General features: G+C 53.8%; 1 protein-coding gene across 1 annotated transcript in view; it reads right to left on the reverse strand.

Annotated features, from left to right (window-relative positions):
• The window catches only part of RTN4R (reticulon 4 receptor), a 137,097-nt gene extending 116,961 nt beyond the window's left edge, over positions 1 to 20,136 (reverse strand). Inside the window, exon 1 of the mRNA XM_037879110.2 lies at positions 19,759 to 20,136. Coding sequence (XP_037735038.1) covers positions 19,759 to 19,780 — 22 coding nt within the window. The 5' untranslated portion in view covers positions 19,781 to 20,136. The remainder of the gene's footprint in view (positions 1 to 19,758) is intronic.
• Positions 20,137 to 24,825: the final 4,689 nt, after the last annotated feature.

Raw genomic sequence — 24,825 nt, forward strand, 5'->3', positions numbered from 1 at the left:
CTTTCTGGAGGGTACAAGTGGAAACCAGCCAGCCCCTCCCAAAGTGTCCCATTCATTTCATCTTGTGTTTCAGTTTAGAAAGAATCAGGCTGCAGCACACCCAAAACAGCCAGGGCCAGGACTCCTGGGTTCATCTCCTAGCACTGCCACTGATTCTCTCTGGGACCTTGTGCAAGTCGCTTAGGCTGACATTTTCAATTCCATCCTAAATCTGGGTGACTCCAGTTTTAGGGACTCAGCTAGCGACCCCTCAGGCATCCAGAAATGGAGTCACCTGAAAGTGGGGCCCAACTGGAAAACGTTGGCCTTCGGCAAACTGCCCAACCATCTGTCTGCAGATGGATCTACTGTACTGGGGCGGGTGCTGTCAGCTCATTCGTGATTTTCAATCACAGGCTTGCGGGGGGAAGGTGTGAGAGAAGGATCAAAAGATTATCAGGCCGAACTGTGAAGTCCTGATTGAGGCAAAACTCCACTGACTCCCACAGAGATGGAGTCCTGAGTAACAGCACCAGGCTGTCGGGACTCAGCCCGTGGCTTCTGTCTGATGGGGCTGGGTGGCGCCTGTGATGCTGGTGGACCAGGTGACAGCTCATGCCAAGGCCCCTAGGTCTCCAATGAACAAGGACAAATACATAGCTGGAGCCAGTCTGGCTTACCTGGGTGTTAGTGCTGTTAACACAGGGGTTCGAGTTATAAACATGTGTTTCATGTTTAAACTTTATGAAAGCCTTGTAAATTGCTGCATGCATTAGTCTCTGTATCCCATGTTATACAGTGATATTTAAGTTTGTTCTAACTGTAAATCACCAGACAGGGAAAAAGCATTAGCAAGGGTGAAATACTAGTTTCCAGCAGGAGGTGTTATCTCCTGCCCAACAAAAGAAGGCCCACAAACACCAGACAAACCATTGTGGAACATCAATAGACAAAAGACTGTTGATTGCTTCCCGCCCCCCGACAAAAAGGAGACATGCAATGGAATTCCACCCAACAGTTGAATTTGCAACTCCAAGTACAAGGGGGAAAGGAATAAAAAGCCCTATCAAGGAGGAACTGTCTCTTTTATGCTGTTTGGACTCTAAGGGGCAAGGATTGCTAAGCATAAGCAAAAGATCCCCACTGCTTGGCCTGGGTTAGCCCTAAAGGACATATAGAGCTTACTTATTACAGAGGCTTTTAAACTTAAGATTCTAACTCGTGTGTGTGTAGGTTTATCTGCTTTAACCTTGTAAATAACTCTCTTGTTTCCTTTTCCTATTAATAAAGCTTTAGCTACTTTATTACAGGATTGGCTACAAGCATTGTCTTTGGTGTTGAGCTGAGGTGCAATTGACCTGGGTAAGTGACTGGTCTTTGGGACTGGGAGTAACCTGAATATTGTTGTGATTCTTGGTGGAAGGGACCTGCAATCACAAAGGTAGGCTCCCCTAGGTAGCACAAGAGACTGGAGTGCCCAAGGAGGACCGCCTGTGACTCCATGGTTAGGTTGTTATGGGGCCCACGGAGTTCACACTTGATAACTTGTTGGTGAAATCAAAGTACAGAACTCACAGCCAATGTGGGTTCTGCGCACTGGTTCCTAACACTCTGTCCTGAGGTTGGTACCCGTGCTTTTGAGCCACTGCAGGACAGCTTGACAATGGGATTTGGAATGGGATCAGCACCTGGGAGGTGGAGGAAGGGGAGGAGGATGTGACAGCCAAGATAAGGACACCAAGGGACTTGGATTTATTACAGACAACTGTGCACTGTTGGCTGGCACAGCCCACGTCAGGCAGATCAGTATTTCTGCCACTAGGCAGGTGAAGAATGGAGTCTATTATAGAAACCATCTGTCTGGGCCTGACAGGTCTTTAAGATGACATCTGAGGAGTATGCAGATTTTGCCTGTTTGTGTGGAGTTTTCCTTTAGCCGGGCCAATTTGTGAGTCGAGCACTCGGCCGCTTGCCATGCACATTCCCTTCTCGGCCTTTAGCTGACATAAATTTGGGAGGGAAGCAGGGGAAGGAGAGGCAGCCTGGACAAGACATGTTTTACAATGGGCCACAGTGTCACATTGCAAGAAAAGCAGAATTATAAACCATGTCAGGCACTTCCAGACCCGCCCCCGAGGGCAGGGGACTTCGAGGCATCACAAAGGCACATGCTGGCCAGTCCTGCAGCTCCCTGTGGTGCCTGGGAGATGGGGCTTGAGGAGACATGAGACCCAAGGTCACCAAGAGATGAAGAGAGGCAGCCTCAGTAAAATGGGGTCACTTTATTTCATTGGCAGAGCTCCCCAGTGCCTGCTATTGCATGGGTGCCTTGGAAATGGGCACGTCTAGCCCAGCCTGCCTTGCAGAGAGCACCGGGGGGGCGGCGGCATGGAAGCAATGTTTGCCTCCACAGGGGGTGCAGGTTAGACACAGTCACAATGGTCCACACTGGCGGAAGCACCAAGATGGCAGGGAATCGCCAGTACAGCATGCAGGGAAGGGACACACCTGCTGCACTCCAGGGACCTTGCAGCCAGAGGCAGCTCAAGCCTTGGTCAGTGATTTCCCGGAGATTTGGGGTGAATGCTGAGGAATCAAAAGGAAGTGCTTCTCACACCCTGTCCCGGGAACCCAGCAGCCCCTCCCACTCCCTTCCCCAGGAGCATACCCCAAGCCCCCTCCCTGTAAGATCCCACCTCTCCCCCCCCACCCCCATGCATTAGCCAGGTTTGCAGCTGCTCAAAACCCCCATATCCTTCCAGCCATCTCAGCTAGGCTCAGACTGGTAGCCAGGGGGAGAGGGTCCCTGGGCACATCAGAGGGCTCTGGCGTTGACACTCGCCATTTATATCATGCTGCGTGAGCAGCTGTGTCATAAATATAAAGGGAAGGGTAAACACCTTTAAAATCCCTCCTGGCCAGAGGAAAAACCCTTTCACCTGTAAAGGGTTAAGAAGCTAGGATAACCTCGCTGGCACCTGACCAAAATGACCAATGAGGAGACAAGATACTTTCAAAGCTGGAGTAGGGGAGAAACAAAGGTTCTCTCTGTCTGTGTGATGCTTTTGCCAGGAACAGAACAGGAATGGAGTCTTAGAACTTAGTAAGTAATCTAGCTAGATATGCGTTAGATTCTGTTTTCTTTAAATGGCTGATAAAATAAGCTGTGCTGAATGGAATGTATATTCCTGTTTTTGTGTCTTTTTGTAACTTAAGATTCTGCTTGGAGGGACTCTCTATGTTTTGAATCGGATTACCCTGTAAGGTATTTACCTTCCTGATTTTACAGAGGTGATTCTTTTACTTTTTCTTCAATTAAAATTCTTCTTCTAAGAACCTGATTGCTTTTTCATTGTTCTTAAGATCCAAGAGATTGGGTCTGTGTTCACCTATGCAAATTGGTGAGGATTTTTATCAAGCCTTCCCCAGGAAAGGGGGTGAAGGGTTTGGGGAGGATTTTGGGGGGGAAAGACGTTTCCAAGCTGGCTCTTTCCCTGTTATATATTTGTTAGACACTTGGTGGTGGCAGCAATAAAGTCCAAGGGCAAAAGGTAAAATAGTTTGTACCTTGGGGAAGTTTTAACCTAAGCTGGTAAAAATAAGCTTAGGGGGTTTCATGCAGGTCCCCACATCTGTACCCTAGAATTCAGAGTGGGGAAGGAACCTTGACAAGCTGCTTCCCCAAGCAGAGTCAAGCCGACGTTCCCTTCGCGGCGGTGCCACCCCTGTGGTGTGCCTGGGCCCAGCAGGGAGCACAGCCAGTTGCTTGAGCATCTCAGTGCCCAGCCATGTCACGTTCCCCTCGGCTGCTCACTCTCTTGTAGATTTCAGTGTCTCCTACTTATTAATTAAGGGGATTTTAATGCACCTTGTGATGGATTAGTAATGGCTCTTATCTGCATTTACAGGAAGTTGCAGGGGACAGAGCGGGGATTGAACAGTCTCTTAATTAGCAGCGAAGCAAATACAATGTGGTGAGATCATCTCCAGAGATCATCAGGGCCGGGTGCTGCCCTCTGCAGCCCCACTGGAGACGGGGGTGTAAGAAAATGGCTGGAAAGGGCACCTCCAAAGTAGTTATCACTTGAAAAAAAAAAAAACACTATTTACTCTCTGCTGTATACAACGCTCCCCACGGAGCTGGGAAATGAATCTATTTTCCTACTAAAGCGCATCACATGGGCATCCAGGTGTGCTATTTTTAGGGATGTTCGTAAAGGCAAGCTGCACTCTGGCTTGTTATGGGAGGGTCTGTCATTAGCACTGTCCTTAACATGCTGGTTTGTTATGGGACGGTCTCTCTTGAGCATTGAGTGGCACACACGAGAGCAGCTGGCGGAACCCAATCCCCCATGCTACTTTCTGGGCTGGGCTAGCAAGGGGATCAGTCGAGAGGGTCATGGTGGTCCCTTCTGCCTTAATACCTACGAATCTACTATTGCTGTTAACTCTTCAAAGGCCAGGCCCGAAGCCCATTAAAGCCAGAGGAAAGGCTCCCGCTGACTCCAGCTGATGGTGGATCAAGCCCTGTAAGAAGGGTGCTGTTTTAAAGGGAAAGAAAGAGGCTTCTTGCATCAAGTCCAGGCACTGTGAGCAGCTCTCGCTGCTGTGAAATGTGCCACTACGGACAATGGCTCCCCTCCCCCCGGTTATCTAATGGCAGCATCACTCCGGAGCCAACCCCAGTTGGAGAAACATACTCCACACGTCACCTCACGTCCGTCGCTGGCCTCTGCTGCCAGCGAGCCTAGGCAGCACGGGGCCGGGCCAGCACTTGGCTCCCAGACTGGTGGGCAGCGCCCATTTGCCAGGGACCATGCCGCCCCACACTGCATGGAGGCACCATGGATTCACACCACCACCTGGCACTACTCAGCTGTGTGCTAGGCTGACCCGTCCTCCAAAGCCACTGTGCACCCTGGCTAACGGCCTCCAGTGCCCACCCACGATGAGTCCCATTTCTCACAAACAAAGCCGCTAACGAATCCCAACGCTAAACATGCACGTTTCCATGTAGCGTCCTGACAAGCTACACCATGGCTCGAGAGAGCAGCACCCGTGCAGCACACGCTGTCCAGTGGCACCTGTCAGAATCTCCATGGTGGCCCCTAGTTTGGAGGGGAATAAACTATTGTCCCCAAGGTAGCGAAGGTTACTGAGCACAACAGGGCAAATACTAACCATTCATCCTCCCAGCATCCCTGCCTGCCAGAGACCAACACAGGCTGTGCCAGGCCAGACCAGACTGGGAACCTTCTAGTCCAGTATCCATCTCCCACAGTGGCCAGGGCTGGATGCATCAGGGGAAGGGGCAAGAAACGCCACTGGGGCCCGTTGTGGAACAACCTGCCCTTGCAGGATATTCCCTCCTAACCCCTTCGCCCTTAGACTGGTCTATGCCTGAAGCCATAGGGTTTATAGCCTTGGTATTTTTATTCCTACCTAAGGTACCTGTTGATGTTCTCATGTCATATAAGTGTTCAGTCCTCCAATTCTCCCTGAGCTCTTGACCTCAGCGATACCTTGTGGCAATGAGTTCCATAAGCTAGCTGTGTGTCGCCTAAAGTAATCACTTTTTATCAGCTTTAAATGTGTTGCCTTTTGATTTCACTGAATGCCTCCGTGTTGTCTGGGGGAAGTGGCTGATCTACCCTCTCTGTGCCATTCATTATTGCATTCTCCGCCCTCCTGTCCCCTCTTGTTCATCGCCTTCCTGCAGCAAACAGTCCCAGGTTTTCTGATGTCTCTCCACAGAGAACTCTCTTCCTCACTCGAATAATTTTAGCAAAGATGGGCGATTTGTCTATTTTGAGATCAGGTGACCAAAAAGTACACAAAATACCCCCAAAGGATGGCGTACCATTTAATGAACAAGAAGGCATTCTGGTTTCTCAGGGTTCTTTTCTGGATCCACTAACATGCTGCCTGCTGGTGCATAATGAGCAGAGGTTTCTTTGGAGGGCACAGAGTTATAGTCCATCTAAAACCCAGCAATATGAACAAGGAGATGAAAATAATCCATCCAGTGCGCACTGCTTTGCATCGATCAGCTCTGAAATTCCTCTGCCATTATGTTGCCCATTCACCAACCTTGCTTAGTTCCCTGTGACAGTCCTCCTCTCTTCTCGATTAATCTAAAGGCTTTTTGCCACCTCAGAGTTCTGTGTACCAGGGTTTTGCCACCTCAGAGTTCACACCCCTTTCTAGATCAGCGATCAATCCATTATCAACCCCAATCCCAGGACAGATCCTTGAGGCCTCCCGATGTTAACGTTCTGCCATATTGAATATACAATTCTGTATTCCTACTCTGCTTTCTGTCTCTCAGATAGAGTGAGAGGTAACATTCTGTCATGGATCAGAAACTATGACCTTAACAGCCCCTTGTTGGGGACCTTAGCAAAAGCCTTCAGAAAGTCCAAACATCACCCGCTCCTCCTCTGGCCCTGCTTTTGATGACATTCTCAAAGAATTCTGCAGACTGGAGATGCCTGGTTTTCCTTTACAGAAACCATTAACTCCCATCACACCAGGATCATTCCAGTGTTTTTATACCCGTCTTTAATTATTGCTTCCCAGTGTCTCTAGTGCAGAGGGCCAGCTCACTGCCCTAATTCCCAGGGCTGCTCTCAGTTCCTGTCATTTAAAGGACAGGCAAACACACGCTGCCTTCCAGCCCTCTGGCACAGCAGCTGATTTTAAGGAGAGATGGCATATTTTTTCTAGCTGCTCATTCTCAAGGCCCATCAGCCTGCTCAGTTGGACCAGCTGGGCCTGGTGACCTGTGGGTCTTTGATTAATCCATTTGTTCCAGCTCCTGTTTTTGCGATGCTCAGTCCCTGGTAAGGTCTCCTCTTTACTACCTGGAGATAGCAGGTTTAGGGTAAGCAGCCCCAGCACTCTCTCTGGTGAGGCCTGATGCACATTAAATCAGAAGATGGACAGGTGAGTAACATGAGCTCATTGACAGCAGAGGTTGCAGGCCTGCCTTTTCAGGGACGCGCAGCGCTCACCACTCAGTGGTAGCTGCAGGCTCTCAGAACCTCTGCCTGTCAGACTCGAAATGACCTGCCTGACAGCAAGTCAGTGACAGAGCTGGGCCTGGAACCCAAGCCATCCAGCCCCCATGCTCTACCCACTAGACCACGCCACCTGCTAGTGTTGAAACAGCAGCATGTGCTTCAAAACTCCATCTCTCACCCACAGGCATGGAGTGGAGGCCAGTGCATGGCCACACGACCCTTGGGGCTGCTTGCCACAGGGTATGTGCTCCCTCATGCTCAGGGGGGAGGCGCACTGGGGCTGCACTGTGGGGAAACTTGCACAGCTCCATCCCGAATGTTCCCAGAGACTTCTGGATCTGTGGCCTCAAGGCTGCACCTATGACCAGCCCTGAGATCCAAATTCATCAGAATAACAACAACGCTCCCCACAGAGATGCCCAGTGGCGCAAGCAATGAGAATGCAGCGGGGGGGCTGCCCAGACACCATCCCAGGGCATTTACATCGGAAACACGGCACCTCCCAAGGACATGGCATTAGCCTAGGAGAGGAGAGAGCCTCTACTCTGGCTGCATTCCATGCCTCATACTCATGCAATGAGCACCGGGCCAAGCTTCGCGCACACAGCACGACACCTAGCTGGTCCTTATCCCAGCATTTGCTCCTGAATTGCTACAGAGCCTGCTCTCCTGCAGAGCTGGCTGGATCCGTCTCCAAAGAGAGAGCAAATTCCCCATCTTTGTGGTGTATGTGGTGCAAAGAGCTCTCTCCTCCTCCCCCTCACAAAGCAGACACAGACATCTCTTTCTACCAGCAGGGCACTGTCTCTCTCCAGGCACACATGGGTTACACACGCCCAGACGATTATGGCAAATAAATCCGTGGGCCACGACCTAGCAAATGCTCTGGGAGATGGCCATCTCCCAGCAGCATGGCAGGAGCTCCCAGCTGACGGGCTAGAATCCCCGCATTAACTGTAAGACTAGCCCAGCACTGGGAAAGCCAAAAATAAATTCTAGCCAAAGAAAAGCATTTCACCCTGGAAGAACCTGTCCATGCAAAGCCAGTCGCTCCTGGGTGGCTACCAAGGGGCAGGATTGGCGTCATTTATTCAGCAGCTGGTGCAGATATCTCTCTCCGGCCATGCTGATCCCTGGGTCCAATCCAAAAGGCAGAGGCCGGCATTCAGAGACAACCCCACTCCTCCAGCAGGGACACCAGAGCCCAGACGGCCACGTTCCCACCACACACAGGCAGTCAGCTGTGACCCACCCAGAGCCCATGCGGCCAGGTTTTGGGGAGCGGCTCCACTCCATTCAGGACAGGAGCTCTGTCAGGGCCAGCACTCCCTGGACGATGGGGACCAAAGTGGGGCTGGGGACGCTGCTCAGATAATTTCTGCCTAATTTCCAGGCCTTGCGTTTCAGTCAGTCAAGGACATGGCAGCAGCACCAACCCCAATGCGTCAAAAATCATGAGTGTGAGATTTTTTTAAAACGCCTTTACACAGAGAAGACAATATTGTTTATTTGCGTTCTGGGTTTTGAGCCTTCAGGGGCCACATTTTCCAGCTCTTCTCCACAGCTGGGAGGGCAGAAATGTACTTTGCATTTTGAAATGCAAGTGGAGATCTTCCCAGAACCTCAGGACTCCAGGAGCTGGGGCTTTAAGTACAACACCACCCTATGCCAGAATTGGCCTCAGTGCCACTGGATTTGCTGCCAGGGCCAGACGGGAGTGAAGGGCCTAGCAGAGATGGGGAGGCAGAGGGACAGGGAGTCAGTACAGAGGCGAGACCGGGCTGCTCCCAGATCACCCGTCGTGACAGGGTTTAGTGTAGATCATGTTCGAGATGTGAAATCAGGGAGTGACAAATTATCAACCTGCAGCAAATGGCATCCTCCACAGAGCTTCCAATTCACAGCTCCCACCACTTGGCGGGCGGGGTGGAGGGGGCGCAGAGCTGGGCGGAGCATGGGGAAGGAAGCTAGGTCAATACCCAGGACCCAGCAACTGAGCGACACCTGGGCACCTGCAGGTAGGTTGCTGAATGATCAAGGCAATGCCTGAGCAGCACCACACTATAGCAGGGCCACACACTCCCCAAGTCCCAGAAATGCCCCTCAAGAGCTCCAGCTTCCCTCTGGCCTACGGGCGGGAAGGGGAACCTAACACCGCCCCTCCCCACACACACACACACACACACACACACACACTCTCCAGGGCTCTTTGGAAGCAAATCCTCAGAAGCCCGGTGCCTGGGCAGAGCCCACCCTGGGAAGCGGGAGGGCAGTGCCGGTCACTGCTGGGAGACAGCCAAGCCCCTGCAGAACACCCGGCCTGGTAGTTCACAGCATGGATAGGTCCCACTCAGCTCCCCTTCCTTGCCCTGCGCACCTTTCTGCTGCCCCCTGCCCTGGCAGGCTACCGGGGACACCCGCCAGCCGAAGCGGCTTTCCAAGACTCCCCACAGAAAGAGGTGCCGTGTTCCCCGAAGCGCCCACCCGCAGTGATGGATGGAGAGGGGCCGCTAATAGGCCATCTCCGCATCAACTTCCTTGTGCCAGAGCAGTTCCTGTGAGCGGTTTCCCACAATCCATCATTGCTTGTGTGGTTAGCATGAGTGCGCCGCACTGCGAGGTGCTGCAATTACTGTTATTAATTCCTCCCTCCCATCAGGAGATGTTCGCTGCAAATTGAGAGAGGGGGAGGGGGAGACGTTATCGCTCTCGCTAAATCAGGCTCTGACAAGGAACTGACAGGTGCACTTCCAAGTGTGCCAGAAACGGCTGGAGCCATGTGTTGCGGGGCTACACACCTGGCTGGAGGGAAGGGTGCGCCCTCCAATAATGCTTCCGCATTTCCTGGGCGTCTCAAAGCCTGGGGCTGCAGGAAACCTGCCCTCTCCCAGACAGTGACAGTTAATCAGTTAATAGATTGAGGAAACGCCTCTGGGACTTCGGAAGGCCCTCTGCCTCGATCGTTACCCTCCTCATTCAGGTTTGTGGCCCTCTGCAGCCTAGAGACTCTAAACCTGGTCTGGAGTCTAGGAGAAATTCTTTGGTTTTTTTATGGCTTGCCAGGATTTTCAGTGGTCCAAGGTATCAGTGGTCCAAGGTATTGGATATCAGGAAAAACTTTTTCACTAGGAGGGTGGTGAAACACTGGAATATCTCCTTCCTTAGATATTTTTAAGGTCAGGCTTGACAAAGCCCTGGCTGGGATGATTTAGTTGGGGATTGGTCTTGCTTTGAGCAAGGGGTGGGACTAGATGACCTCCTGAGGTCCCTTCCAGCCCTGAGATTCTATGATTAAAGTCCCAGACATCCCAGGCAGAGGCACCTTGGGCCGGCAGCACATTTGAGGCAACATGGTGCTGACCCACAGCATCCCCGGGGAGGGGCCCCGGAGCCACCGAAGCCCATTTTCCTGCCCATCCCTCCCTGCAGAGCACAGTAGTGAGGAAAGCCGCTATGCAGCTGCATGGGATGTGGCCACATCTTTGTACTGGCTGTGCAGGTAAAGGCCGCTTTCTTATTTGTGTAGGTCCTACATGCTCATTTCTTTCTCGCTGAGCATAGAGGATCTAGTGCCGTGCAATGCTCTGCAGAGGATACCACCCTGACTGGACTCAGAGAGCGATACCCAGCCAGGTTTGCTGCTGGGCACACATGCCCCGCAGACGAGCCAGTCACGATTTGGGATTTGTCAAATGCATTTTGCAAATGAATTCCAGCCTGGGGCTGGGCAGGCAGAGCTGACGTGCCAGCTGTAGAGGGGGCGGGCTGGGGACTGTCTCTGGGAATAATCCCTATGTAGTAGGGCTGTGTGTGACAGACAAGAGACATGATGAGTATAAATCACGCACGGACTCTAGCATGTGTCCTTCTGCTCCAAAGCCACCAGCCTCTGCCCTGCCAGCTACAGGAGAACTCCCTTAGCGAGCAGCAATAGCAGGTTTGTTATCTTCTCTGAGGCCCCATCATTCTCTTATTCAAACAAAGACCCCCATCCCCAGCAAGGGCCATTCCTCCCCAGTGCCCACAGTCTCAGGAGTAAGGCCCTGTGCTTGCGAAGGGCCCAAGTCTGCACATGACACTACCACCCACCCTGATTTTTGATAGGCCTGTTCTCCCTGCAGGGAGCCTCTCCTCTCCACTACCCGCAGCTTCCGTCTCGCCCTGCTCTCAATGGCTTGGTGCCCCAGGGCTCTGCCAATTGGCAGAACACAGGCCCCTCCACCTTCCGGTGCTCCGATCCCCACTCCACAGCAGGTAGGGACATGCAGCCCAGTGACAGGCAAGCAGAAGCCCTGCTCAGAAGAGGGCCCTGCAGCTCCCCAGTTCCCAGGATTGGCACCAAGCTCCAGGAACAAAAGAGAGGGAGGCCAAACTGACCCAGAGGCCCCCTGGCTCCTCTGAATGGGGTGTGGGCTGCAGCCGCCCCTTCTCAGTGGGTCAGGAGAGAATGGGATCCAATGGACAGAAATGAAGGTCTCCCCGGGGTTTCATACAAACACGTCCAATGCGATGAGCTGTTTGTATGCAGCACAAGTAGACTCCACGAGTGGTAAATAAAAGCTTTCTGAGCATTTCCCACCTGACCAAACGGCTGCTATTGAATTGTTTGGAGACTGCAGACATACCCATCCGGAGTGCGCAGACTAACGTGTTCCCTCCGAAGGGAAAGGCACAGACAGCCCTCTAGTGTAAAGCCAAAGCTAACAGCATGCGTATTGGCATGGAAAACACTAGTCACTGAACGGCGCTTGCATGGGGAAGGAGACGCTTCCAGAGAGACATAACTTGTGCTCCACAGCCAAACTATAACTTCCTAGACCCCTAGGCAACCTCTCAGCTGGTGGGTGCCTACGGAAACATCCCAGGCATAAAGTTCCCCGCAGCTTTTCGACTATCACTTACATGTGCAGAGAGAAAGAGACCGTTAAACTCGATATTTCCTATTACAGTCTCCAGTGCTGCCTTTTGTCTGCGGAGGCACGTAAACTGGACTGCTGAATTCACACCCTGCTCCGCAGCCCGGCAGTGGCCCCTAGATGCACAGAAGGGTGGGGAGCTGAATTTAGGGTCTCCAGAGATCCCCCGCCACATTGAAATCAGACTGAGCTCACACCTGATCCACACACACATTGCTAATTATGCACAGGGTGCGTTGTATGCAGGTCTCATCATTACTCCCAGCCCTGAGAAAGACACACAATTAAAATCAATATTTAAAATAATCAAGTAAGCACACACCACCGTGAACAGCTACACAATTCACTCCGAAAATAACACCCAGGCTGCGGAGTCCAGGGCTGTGCAGCAGTGCTGAGAGCCCAAATCTACCCAGTCTTCAAAATCTAATGAAAATACACCAGTTTTAAACACTTTCCCAAACAGGGCTCACAAAATCTGCCACTTTGATGTGAATGCTCCCAGTCTCAGACTAATCAGTCACTTTTACTTTCTCTTTAGTAGCTAAAGACGCAAATGAACTCCCAGCAAACTGCACAGCTACAGGAGAAGAAATCAGCAGCCAGATGGTTCTCAAAAAAACCTTTGTTCTTACCAAAAAAGGAGCTAACCAATTTCCCCCACAGAGCAGAATACAAGAGACAATTCCACGAGCCAGGAAAGTGATTTTCAAGTGCAAATTTAAAGGGCCGATTTCTTTCTGTAAGAGCACTACACACACCTAGGGCACAATATAAGTAATAAATAGCAATAATAATAATAATCAGTTACTTCAAGGCCACATTCTTGCTGTGTTCTCAATGCAATTTCCATGCAGCGAAGCAAGGGAAACATGAGGTTTAAATATTAAGTGTAAACAGTCATTTGCTTCCAGTTTGAGAAGCAGCATGTGAGTAAAAGGGAGTGTGATTGTTAAGATGCAATGAAGTTAAAACATCCATCTAGGCTAGTCTCAGGAAAGGAAAAACTATTGAGCTTTCATCAGGCGGGGAAGGAGGGATGGTGGGGGGACTAGATGGAGGAGCAGCTGGGGGATGAAAATTCCAGGAAATGTCGTGAACTTGCACTGAAATATGTGAATTAAAGAAACGGAGCAGAGTTTTGTGAGTGTATCCGATCAGTTGGAATATTAGCAAAGTTTGTGGCATTTCTCAGGTTCTTCCACTCTGGGCTGTTTGCCAAGCAATTCTGCTTCAATTAACAGTGAAATGGTGGAACATGCTGGCTGGGGCAGTGACCTACCTGGCAACAAATGTGCCTCATGCGCAGCAGGACCACAAGAGATGGAGAGTCTCCGTGACACCCCAAGCAGGGAGGCTGCTGAGCGGCTGCCCCCATCTCTGGCACGGCCCCAGATCCCATCCGAGCCTCGCTGGAGTGAACAGGGCCATAACTCCCAAGGGCCAGTGGGGCCCATAGCAGGCCCATGCAGGTACCTCCACTGTGACCCCCGCAATCAGCCACCCTCCAGGTCCTCCTTGGGGCCTGAGACAGCGCTCGCTGAAACTGATGGAGACCCCCCCTTTGGTTCCAGTGGGCTTTGGCTCAGCACCCACCCCACCCAAATCCCATTTAATTTCCCTGGCACAAGGCCAGCACTGGTTTTTGCTTCGCCAACCCCACACTGTCAAAAATCACAACCCAGGCCCCCAAAACACCATGAGACGGACTTAAAAATCAAATCTGAGGGCACCCTATTTGTCTTCTGGTTCTTGAGCCTCTAGCTCACACTCGGCTCACGTTTCCCACTTTTCTCAGCAAACACAAGGGCTAGAAACTGATTTTTTTTCCTAATGGAAGCTGAGATTTCCACCTAAATCCCCTGACTCCAGGAGCTCAGGCTTTAAGAAATCCATCCCATACCACAAGAGTTGGTGACACTTTTGCTTAGCCCAAGAGTTGAAATGTAAGGCCCTGGGGCTCTGAGAAGGACAGACCATAGGCAACAGAACACAGCTGATGCTGAAACAGCACCAACCCTGGGACTAGAATGTCACTGCTAAAGAAGGGACCCTCCCGCCCCCAGGCACAGACACGCCTGCTTCTCCTTTGGAATAACCAATACTAAGATATGAATAAGTAGTAGAGGCTACTTTGTCATCTCCACCCCCTTCGCCCTGTGACCTCCAAACCCATCAGAGAGCCTTTGGGGAAACAGGTCAGCACCATTATCCCCAAATTAAAGATGGAAAAACTAAGGCATGGGAGTGTGGGGTGAAGGACACAGTCACAACGAGTCAATGGCAAAGCTAAGAATCGGATGTAGGAGGCCCAGCTCTTGGTGCCCTTCTAACAATGGAGCAGATATGAACAGTCTGAGCATGTGCAGAATGCCCACGTACACTGTGTCTGGCTAAGGTAGACGTAGAGTGCCCATCATCACAGCAGACTGCACACACAACATGGCCGTTGTACACACTGGATTCCATTCATCCACTGCTACTCCAGGTTTAGGCCAGGGGAAACGCACTGAAATCTATGGCATTCCACTGGCCAGCACAAAACTGGAATTGAGCAGCAGTCAGCCAGGGGCTCAGGGTATACAATCTGTGCAGGGGACTCAGGCGAACATAAGAAGACCCAACTGCTGACATAGCTGGGGGGCGAGGGAGCCTGTATTAAGTCTCAACTTTTTTACACACATGTTCTGAGACTCGCCATTTCCTGCTTTACACTGTTTATTTTTTCAGACCAACATTTCATGGCTCTCCTTGGCCGCTGGTACCTCCCAAAGCTGGAACAGTGAATATCGAAGGGGGGGAGGCTGGGATTTGCAGAGGGCAGAATGCAGGCCACTTTGCCCCACACTCACTGGTGTCTGTCCTGGAGAAGCCCCAGAACCCCATACACTCAAACCCCACCAGACAGCGGCGGCCCCAGAATGCAGCTCCAAACACCCACACTCAAAGCCTTTCATGCAGACATGGAAAAAAAATCCACCCCCGAGCTAACCCCTGGTGCAGGCAGCGCTAGGTAGATGGAACGGGAATTCTTCTGTCCACATAGCTACTGCCTCTCAGGGAGGTGGAGACCGGGGAACCCCTCCTGTCGGTGGAGATTGTGTCTACACTAAATGCTCCAACACCGCTGCAGCATCTCAAGTGCATTCAAGCCCTTCGTGCAATTCCCAGCGTTCACAGGCCCCTGTACGGTCGCACAGCTTCTTACAGCACCGTCTCTGAGAGGCACAGGCTATTCCTGCTGCGGGGTGTGCCTCCTGGGTAAATCAACTCCTTTAGAAACAGCAAAGGAGGAGTTTGGCTCCTGGCTCTCAGAGATATGTCTTAGTGAAAGCAACAGCAGCAGAAAGCATTTCAAATCCAGGGGGAAGCGAGTACACACCTAATTAAGCCGACTCCTTCCCCCCCCCCCCCACTTTGGTCTGCTGTGTAGTGTGGATAGCGTGCTTGTGCTGTACTCACAGCCTCTTGAAAAGAAGCCACTGTACTGCAGAATGAGGAGCTGGAACAGGAGCCAGGCACATTGTGTTCATGCTGGCTCAGAGCTCTAGTCTCTTCATTAGGGATGCTGGCTCCATCCACCCTCCCAAGCCTCCTCCAGTCCAGCCAGCAACAGCCCACACCTTCACCTAGGCTCCAAGCACCGTGCTTCCGTCTCAGCACTTTCTGCAAGCGAGAAGTGGCTCTTCGGGAAGCAGCACACACCGATGCAGGCGGCGGGAGTGTGCCCAGGCTCCCTCGGGAGCACAGGTACATGCGGCCAGGGGCGGCTTACAGGGGCGATTGCCTGCGCTTTGCCACTCACACCGGGTGCTGCCACCACATACACAAGTACAGCAAATAGCAGCAGCAACACGGCGAGGAATGCACACCCGACCAGAGCGTTCCTTGGGCCCTGCTCCCCAGAGCTCCAACTTCCCATTCATCCCTTCACTGCCAGTAGCTCCAGCCTATGGCTTTTGTGGGGTTCACAGTAACTAGATGCTACTGGAGGGGCAGTTTTTGCCTAGAAGCCAAAGTCATCCCTGGTGTAAATCCATGAAGTCAGTGCAGTTACACCAGGAGTGCACAGGAACCTGGCCCTCATTTCAGCTGGAGGAACACATGCAAAGGATGAATGCCAGATAGCCGTTTCCACTCTAACTTGTCTGCAGATCCTGGCTGGTCCTGCCGAGCAGGACGCGTGTCACGTTCTAAAAGGGGAAGGGATCTCGATTCCATTGCAAGCTGCCCTGTCCCTCCGTCCCAGCCTCCCACACACTTGGGCCTACAATCTTCTCCTGCATAGGCTCCCGTGAGGCTCCGAGTTGATGCCAGCTCAGAGCAGCAGAGAGCGGCATGGAGGTAATTAACGGAGGACGTGGCAGAGTTTGAAGACGGGGCTGGCATGTCGCATCTTATTGGTAAGCAGCCCTGGAACACGTTGCTCACAAGCTAGAGAGCTCACGAGGGTCACAGCGGCTCTTTGTCTCACCAGATCTAATTAAATCATTTTCTAGCACAGCCTTTTCCAGCGCGCCGAGTGAGAAAACATCACCAAACCAAGTGGGGGCACAACACCATCTGTGCTGATACAATCCAGCGTGGCAGAGAGAAGCACCAAAGCACTGGGGCTCACAGAACCCTACGATCACAACTTCTGTACGTCTAGGTATCCCATCCCGGTATGGCCCAAGGGATTCAGGTTCCAAAAGGGGGGCTTTTGAAATGCCATCTCCCTGATAAATTATGTAACAAAAACTGTCCTGAAAGCAATAAAGGGTCAAATAAAGAGCTGACGAATGCTACTTCCTGGTCAGAGCAATAAAATGCTGCTCATCTCCTCCATCAATGAATACGTATTCTCCAGGCTTAGTTTCTTGGGGGAATAAAGGTTTTAAAACAGCTGTTTTCCCATTGAGGAATCCTGGAGGTGAATGGGGATTTCATAGGCAGACAGACCCTCTGAGCTGTAAAAGGAAGGGGTGTTAACAAAGGCTTGCTGTGAGCTAAGGCGGCAGAGGAAAAGCTTCACTGACCCAACTGCCCCTGCAGTGTATTTCCAGCTTAGAAGGTACCTGGGAACCCTGGTGTCAACTCTGGGAAAGGCAGTCTGGGCTCAGTGGGGGCAGCCAGAGCCCCACAGTTCACTCGCTCAGGGCCTGATCCTGGGGAGCACGTCCTACACATGGCATTTCACAGTCATCTTCCCCACTCACATTTAGGACCAGCATCTGAGGGTATTCAGCACCCCACGGGAGCAGGCCAGGGCTCTCCTTTAAAAGCCCCTGTGCACCTGCCATGCTGTATGAACAGAGGTCCTGTAGCAGCTTTCCTGTATTGAATGTCCTGGCTTTTCACGTGATGCTGATGACTGTTGGGCACCCGTGGGGGGCCACAGTGCAGTGAGCATGCCCTGTGCAACCCTGCCTACTGCCACGAGAGAGAAAGCGTTCTACTCGGGTTCTTCTGCTGCCCCCACCTCTGTGTGGTGCTCTCTGTAACTGGGGCACAGCACACCCGGTGCGCTGACAGCTCCCTGCAATATAATGGCAGGCAGAAAACCCACAGGTTACCACCGGATCAGTGCCAGGAGTCTGCGCACAGCCAAATCCACAGGGTACTCAGGATACAGGCACCCATTCAGATCTAAGGACATTTGTGCACAAGACTGTAATACATTATGGAATAGGTGACTTCTGAAACACCAATGCCCCCTAAGGGTCCTCAGCAAAAGCCACCATGGCAACCTGCTCCCAAGCAGGAACACAGTGGCTGTTTCAAAACTAGATGCCGTTCAAACTCTCCGAAGAAGCTGATTGCTGTTTGGATTGGAGCTGGGATCTCTCACAAGAGCATTGCAAATAAACCAGACACCGTGCCCTCCAAGAAACAATGCTAGGTGATGCTGGGGTCGCTCCCAGAAAGGAGGAAGCAACACAGCACAGTGGAGACTGCACACACAGAGGGGTTATTAGAGAGAGCTGTGTCACACAGATCCCTTTGACTGGCACCCTCAACAATACTTGCTTTCTAACATGGGTTGATGTCTTTTGATTTAAAAAAAATTGCAACCTGTGGGTTGTCAGCAATGCCCCGGAGCCAGTGGGCGTCTCTGCACCCTGCAGGACGGGAGCACGCTTTCCAAAGTGTAGGTCTTTCAGGTTTTACCCCAAGGTGACTGGAGATGAACAAGCTGACTACCCTTTGTGGCATGAGCCACTACCCAGGCACTGCCTGCTCCTGGCAGCCATCTCCCTGTTCAGCCACGCAAGGTGCCAGGTAGCCCACAATACCACTGGGACTGTCTGAGCAAACCAAACAGAGCTATTCCTTGTGGAACGAGGTTTTATTCCTTTGGGTGGCAACAGCTCATGGGGATTTTCTGAAAGGCCAGCAGCGCTGAATGCTTATTACACACAGAGATCTTCCCCACAGTAGGACCAATTCAATTCCTAACCTATACACCACGGTTTGTTCTCAGGCATTTTACCCTTAATCTAGTTTACTGCTGTTGACTAATGGACATTTAAATGAGACAAAGTGGGCCAAAGGAACAATTAGTTAATGATGTATTTGTCTGGCACACCCCCTAACCCTCAATAATCTCTGGCTTTCTCCCACCCCTGCACATTCACTGCAGGTTCTCTAGCACTGCCAGGGAACCGCTTCCTTTCCTTCTGCCCCCCTGCCCCAGCCACACGCAGTCTCTTTGATCTGGCTTTCAGTGGCCTATCACTCTCCCTAGCCCCTTAAGGGGGAATTCGCAAACTTTGCCAAGTCAGGAGAACTTGCATTGGAGATTTCCCTTTGTTCCACTCCTCGCCTCCCATTCGCACTCCTCCCCGGTAGGCAGAGCCAGGGATGCTGGTGACTGACCCTTCTCTTCCCTCCCCTCCCCTCCCCTCCCTCTCCCACTGCTTCTCCGCTGCCCCCTCCGGGCCCTTCCTCCCCCTGGTGTTTCAATGTAACCCTCCTTTCTGGAGCTCTTGTTCCTAGCCCAAGCGCCGAGGTTTGGTGGGGGCGATCAGAGAACCTGCTGCCTCCCTCTCAGCCCCGGCGCTCGGGAGAGGGCACTGCTGACCCTGCTGAGCATGCAGCCCTCTGCCGGCACTGGCGGGTCTTGGGGGCTCGCTCCTCGGTTTTCCTACCAGCCATGTCTTGGCTTCCCGTCCCCCCTGCCATCCGCCTCGGCGCGGTCAGCGCGCAGAGCAGATGTCCCACTTTTATCAGCGAGACGGGACCCCCTTGGGAGGCAAAGGCTGCTGCTTCCCCCAGCAGCCTCCTTCCCACTCCTGCTGCCCCAGGTCGGGGCGGGAAGCCCCGCAACCCCCGCTGAAGGCAGCGCAGAAGGCAGAGCCCAGATGGTGCTGGGCACACCAGCCAGCCCGATGACCTTCTGGTCTCTGACCTAGCGGCGGGGGAGGGGAGCGGTTGATTCTGGATCCAGGCTGTTCACACCAGCGCTCGGACTCCGCAATGGCACAGAAGCGCTGAGCCAGGTGCCGGGGGAGAGGGCAGAGCCGGGAGCCCCCCACACATCACCAATTTCTCCCTCCTTGGGGAATACAGGGTCTCCTTCTTAGCGCCAGCCTGCCCCCAACACCTCAGCACACCGGCCCCTGCTCCCGAGCCCCCCGGGAACTTGGGCTGTAAGCCCGGCTCGGACTGCCGGGGCTGGGAGCCGCGATCGCCTCCCAGCGCGTCCCCCGGCTCAGTCCCATGACCTGACATCGGAGGCAGGCGGGTCCTGGCCGCTCCGCGCTCTCCACGGGACTAAAGTTGCCGGCTGGGAAGTTGCCGGAGCCCTGCCCTCCCCTTGGCGCTGAAGCCGGGGGTCCCCGCGGAAGGGACGCGCCTACCTTCAGCGATCGCCCTCTTCATCTTAGGGGTCGGGGCAGGCTCGGCTCGGCAGGCAAACGGGCGCCGGGGTACAGTCCTCGCCAGCGCGGGCAGGTCCGCTTTCGAACTTCAGCCCGAGCGCAGGGCGGGGGCTCTCCCGCCGCCGGAGCTGGCGAGCAGCGGGGGAATGAGCCGCCCCGGGGCCGGAGTCAGCATCCAGGCGCCGGCTCCCCACCCCAAGGCGCACGGCTGGGGCGCAGCAGCCGCCGCGGCGCGCACTGGTCCTTGCGGGGAGAGGCGGCTGCGGCGCGGGGTCCCTGGGAGCCGAGCGGGGCGCGGGAGGGGAACGCGGGCTGCCAGGCGGGCTGCAGCGCGCTGAATGTTTTATGGGATCATGTGGTTTGACGTGGAGGAATCAGCCGAGCTCGGATTTCCTGGCTGGAGAGGGGGCTGGGGGACAGGGCGGGGCGGCTCCGAGAGCGGGGCGCAGCGTGGAGCGGAGGGGGCGCACGGGAGTGGCAGGGGGCGCCGCCCGGCGGTGGGGACTGGGGTCCCGCGGCTGCGGCTGCCCCCCGGACGGGCAGGGGGCAGAGGGGAGCGAAGCGGGGTCGTGCGGGGACCCCGGGCCGCGCACTTGGGGACGGGGGATAACGGGACACAGCGGCCAGCCCGGCCCGCCTGCAGGGCGGATTTGCTGTGCAGGAGTCGGACCAGAGCCCCAGTCGCTCCTGGGCTCCATGGGGCGGGGGTCCGGGTAGAGCGCCCTGGAGGTTGGGGGGCAGGCGGCAGCCCACTGGGGGCGGCGGGGCCGAGGGCTCGTTGCTGATGCCAAGGTGCCCCAAAAGGGAGCTGGCCGGGGGCGGCCGGGCTGCTCTCCCCATCCCGCACTGCCCCAGCCAGGCCGGGATGCCACCGAGGGGCCCTGGAGCAGCGGCCTGCTGGTGGGTCTCCGTGCCGGCGATGGGGCGGTGCCGTTGACGACGCTGCGAGGAAGCCTGCTCACTGCCCCGCCAGCGGGGGGCTTCGCTCCCCGGGCCGTGCGCTGGCCCCTAGAGGGCGATCGCCAGCCCCCCCATGAGGGGTGGTTTCAGGGGAACCAGCACCTGGCTGTGCCAAGGCAGGTGCCTCCATTCATTGATCCCGGAGCCGCCTGCTGACCCAGGACCTGCCGTTCTGGGTCAGACCCCGGGGCCCTCCAGCCCAATCTCTGCTCTCTGCCCGAGGCCAGCCCCGCAGGAAGGTGCAGCGGGCCCTGCAGTGGAAGTCATGAGACACCTGGATCCCAGAGCAAGCTCCTGCCTAGCCCCCTAAGTTAGAGGTCTTGCAGGGTCTTGCCCTTGGCTGTGTGCCCCTTCTGCCAGCAGTGCCCACCAGGGCCAGTCGGCACAGCGTTTCTAGAGGGCCTGTTCTACAACAAAAGAATTGCTGGCTCCAGTCCCCACATTGCCTGGCTCTGGGACATTACAGAGTAACCTCCTTGATCACTCTAGCAGGTGGTTCCTTCCCACCATACCCCACCCCAAGCACTCAGAGACCTTTGGGAACATGGAACCACAGCTATCTTTATCTGGGGTGGGGGGAAGGGGAACAGAGGCAAAAGAAACAAGGACCCCATATATGTTTGCCTATAAGAAATGGAGCAACACCAACCAATACGCCAGGGATTGGGTCAGTGCCCTCGTTCCAGGTAACAGATGGCCAGCGGATGGAGTTCCAGGCTCCTCACAAATCCCTCCAGTGAGTCTGGCCTGGTCTACACTTAAATGTTAAGTCAACCTAGGCACAACGGCCAGGGGTTTGAAAAAACCACAGCCCTGACCAGCGTAGCTCTGCTGAGCAGCCCTCTAGTGGAGACACAGCTATGTCACCAGAAGAATGCTTTCATCCACATAGTGACCCTTGTTCGGGGAGGTGGTGTTCCTACACGGATGGAAAAACCCCTTCGGTCACATGGTTATGCCGGCATCGCTAAGGTGATGTAGCTACACTGGTGTCGTCTTGGTCATTCCAGTTTTCGGCTGTGTATTCACTTAAACTGCTCCCTTGGTGCAGCTGCTGCCAGTGTAGCACTTCAATGTAAACCTTGTGTGAGAGGAGGGGTTCTCCTGTCGCTGTAGCTAGGCCAATGGAAGAATTCTTCTGCCAGCCTCGTGCTGTTTAGGCCGGGGGTTAATCCGTGTTGTCAGATGCTGGTTGCATGTGTGTGTTCTCTCTGGGAGCTGTCCCAGCTCTGCGCAGGTAGCCGGCAGCAGACCTCGAGTGAACCACCCAATAAGACCACAAATCTGGTTCAGTAGCGAAGGCACCTGGCTAGGTTTATAGTCGATGAAGCACGGTATTAGCACCCGATACGTGCTCCAAGTACTTCCCATGCCAATTGACTCTGCTCCGTGAATGGCGGGACTTTCCATTCCCCCCATGGCTGACCAACGACACTCCCTCTGAGAGCCCTCTTTGTACACCCACACAAACGTAGCCAGGTACCACCCTTGGCCTTGTACCTGTTGGTATGATTGAAACACCTCTCGTCATCGCACTGTCATCCTGACCTTATCTTTCAGAGAGACCCTGTTGCCTTTGGGGAGTGTGTTTGTACCATGCTTGGTATCGGGGTTTTACAGACTGTGCTTCCCCGAGTGCCCTGTGCCCAGCACTTCCCAGGAACATGTATGGCTCCGCAGCACCAGCCCTGTTCTGGCCAGGTTCTGGGATCGAGCAGGCAGAGCCTGACTTCTGCTCACGGCCTGACTTTTGCTAACTTGGCTTCATGGTAGCAGGGCCTGACCACTACTTTAGTGCAGGCCTCACACCGGGCCTCTTATGCCAGGCCTCAGGTCCCAGGTTCTCTCTTTCTACTACATTTAGCTTAACTCCATTGCTCGGGGGGTGGGTTTTCCACACCCCTGAGTGAGGTCATTGGGTGGACCTAACTTTTTAGTGTCGACCTGGCCTTAGTGGTAGCCCAGGGGCAGCTCTCCTCCAGTACAGAGCGTCAGGCCCAGCTCCAGGTCAATGATCTCAGCTCTGCTTCCCCCACCTGCCCTCCCAGGGTGCTGTGGAGTCAGCTGTGCCCTGCTGCTGGGGCTGGGCCAGTTGGGCCTCAATGTGGATTTAGTTCTGCTTCTGCTGGCCCAGGCCCACAGTGTTTCCACGTGGGGAACCAGAGCGGAACACAGCGTGCGTCTCTTTTGGAGCCTGACTGCTCTGTCACCCTCCTGTGCTGGGGCACACGTAGTTCCTTCTAGGTAGCCATGAGCTGGGCTGGGCTGGAGTGTCATGCCTCAGTTGCACCTCTCCTTACCTAACTCTAAATGTGCCATGCATTCCATGCTGACGTATAGAAATGGAAATACACCCAAAGAAATGGCGGGAACATGGGCTTCTGGGCTGACCCACCCAGCCTGCAGAGCACAGGTGGGGCGATGCCTGTGTCATCCAGCCCGTGACTTCTCGAGAGTTTTGCTGATATCTGGCTAGAGTAAGGAGGGACATGAATTTGCCCTTCTTCTAATGTCACTAGCCACGTTTATGATCTGCTACCCACCACATGGCTGAATGGAGTACCCCACGTTGGACATGAGCAGCGTGGGGTGAGCGGCAGAGCTGACACAGGAAGTGGTGCTGCCACCCACTGATGAAGAGGGAGACTGGAGTAGGAGGGAATGTTGCGGATGATGTGCATTGGCAGACCAACAGTGCAGGCCAGGCATGCCCTGGATAAAGACTGAGAAGGACTGGCAGAACTGGAATGGCAGGGGGACTGCGGGTCAAGATTGAGGGGCATTGGCAGAGCCGCTGTGGGGAGCCCAAGGCTGGAGTAGCAGAGAGGCTGTATTGCCACATGTTGGCAGAGGGAAGCTTGTTCATCCCACACTGCCGAGTTTTAGCCCCTGTTCTCTCTCCTTCGTTGTCATCAGCATTAACATTTATCAAGTCTCTAACTACAGGAGTGTTGAGTGCAGTGAAACACTGATTGTCTTAATTCCCAGAATTGGGTTGAAGAATTCAAAATAGGGCCTGTCCCAGCTTCTGCTGTAGCTGAAAAGGCAGGGATCCAGGACTTCACGTTAGGCTGGCCGTGTTACGCTCAGCAGCAGAGTTTTGAAAAAGACACGCGGGGCTCAACCCTTGGCAGTGCCTGAGCTGAGCATGGGCATTGCAAGCAGATCAAGGGACGTGATCGTCCCTCTCTATTCAACATTGGTGAGGCCTCATCTGGAGTACTGTGTCCAGTTTTGGGCCCCACACTACAAGAAGGATGTTGAAAAATTGGAAAGCGTCAAGCGGAGGGCAATAAAAATGATTAGGGGACTGGAACACATGACTTATGAGGAGAGGCTGAGGGAACTGGGATTGTTTAGTCTGCGGAAGAGAAGAATGAGGGGGGATTTGATAGCTGCTTTCAACTACCTGAAAGGGGGTTCCAAAGAGGATGGATCTAGACTGTTCTCAGTGGTAGCAGATGACAGAACAAGGAGCAATGGTCTCAAGTTGCAGTGGGGGAGGTTTAGGTTGGATATTAGGAAAAACTTTTTCACTAGGAGGGTGGTGAATCTCCTTCCTTTGAGGTTTTTAAGGTGAAGCTTGACAAAGCCCTGGCTGGGATGATTTAGTTGGGGATTGGTCCTGCTTTGAGCAGAGGGTTGGACTAGATGACCTCCTGAGGTCCCTTCCAACCCTGATATTCTATGATTCTATGGTGGTTATGCCACCACTCTGACCCATGCAATCCGGAGCCTGGCTGGGACCGCTTTGGCCAGCAGGGACCGTTCCCTACTAACCATACCACTGGCCCAGGCTCATGAGGAGCACTGTGCGCTCTAGCCCCACTCCCTCCTACCCTGATGTCCCTCCTTACTACTCACTAGGCCAGCTACCATGGCTTTCTGCCAGCCCAGGATTCCCTCACACTGGCCATCTCTCAGTAGCCGGCCACACCAACGGTCCTCCCTCCCGCCCCTTTCCAGGCAAGTGCTGTGCAGGAGAGGGAGAAAGGAACCATCCTGTCCCTATTGCTCATGGTGTCAAGTTGCTGCAGAGAGGGGCAGGGGAGAGAGCTCGGCCTGCAGCAGCTCTGATTGGTTATT

The sequence above is a fragment of the Chelonia mydas genome, chromosome 15 (genome assembly GCF_015237465.2).
Source record: "Chelonia mydas isolate rCheMyd1 chromosome 15, rCheMyd1.pri.v2, whole genome shotgun sequence".
Classification (NCBI taxonomy): domain Eukaryota; kingdom Metazoa; phylum Chordata; order Testudines; family Cheloniidae; genus Chelonia; species Chelonia mydas.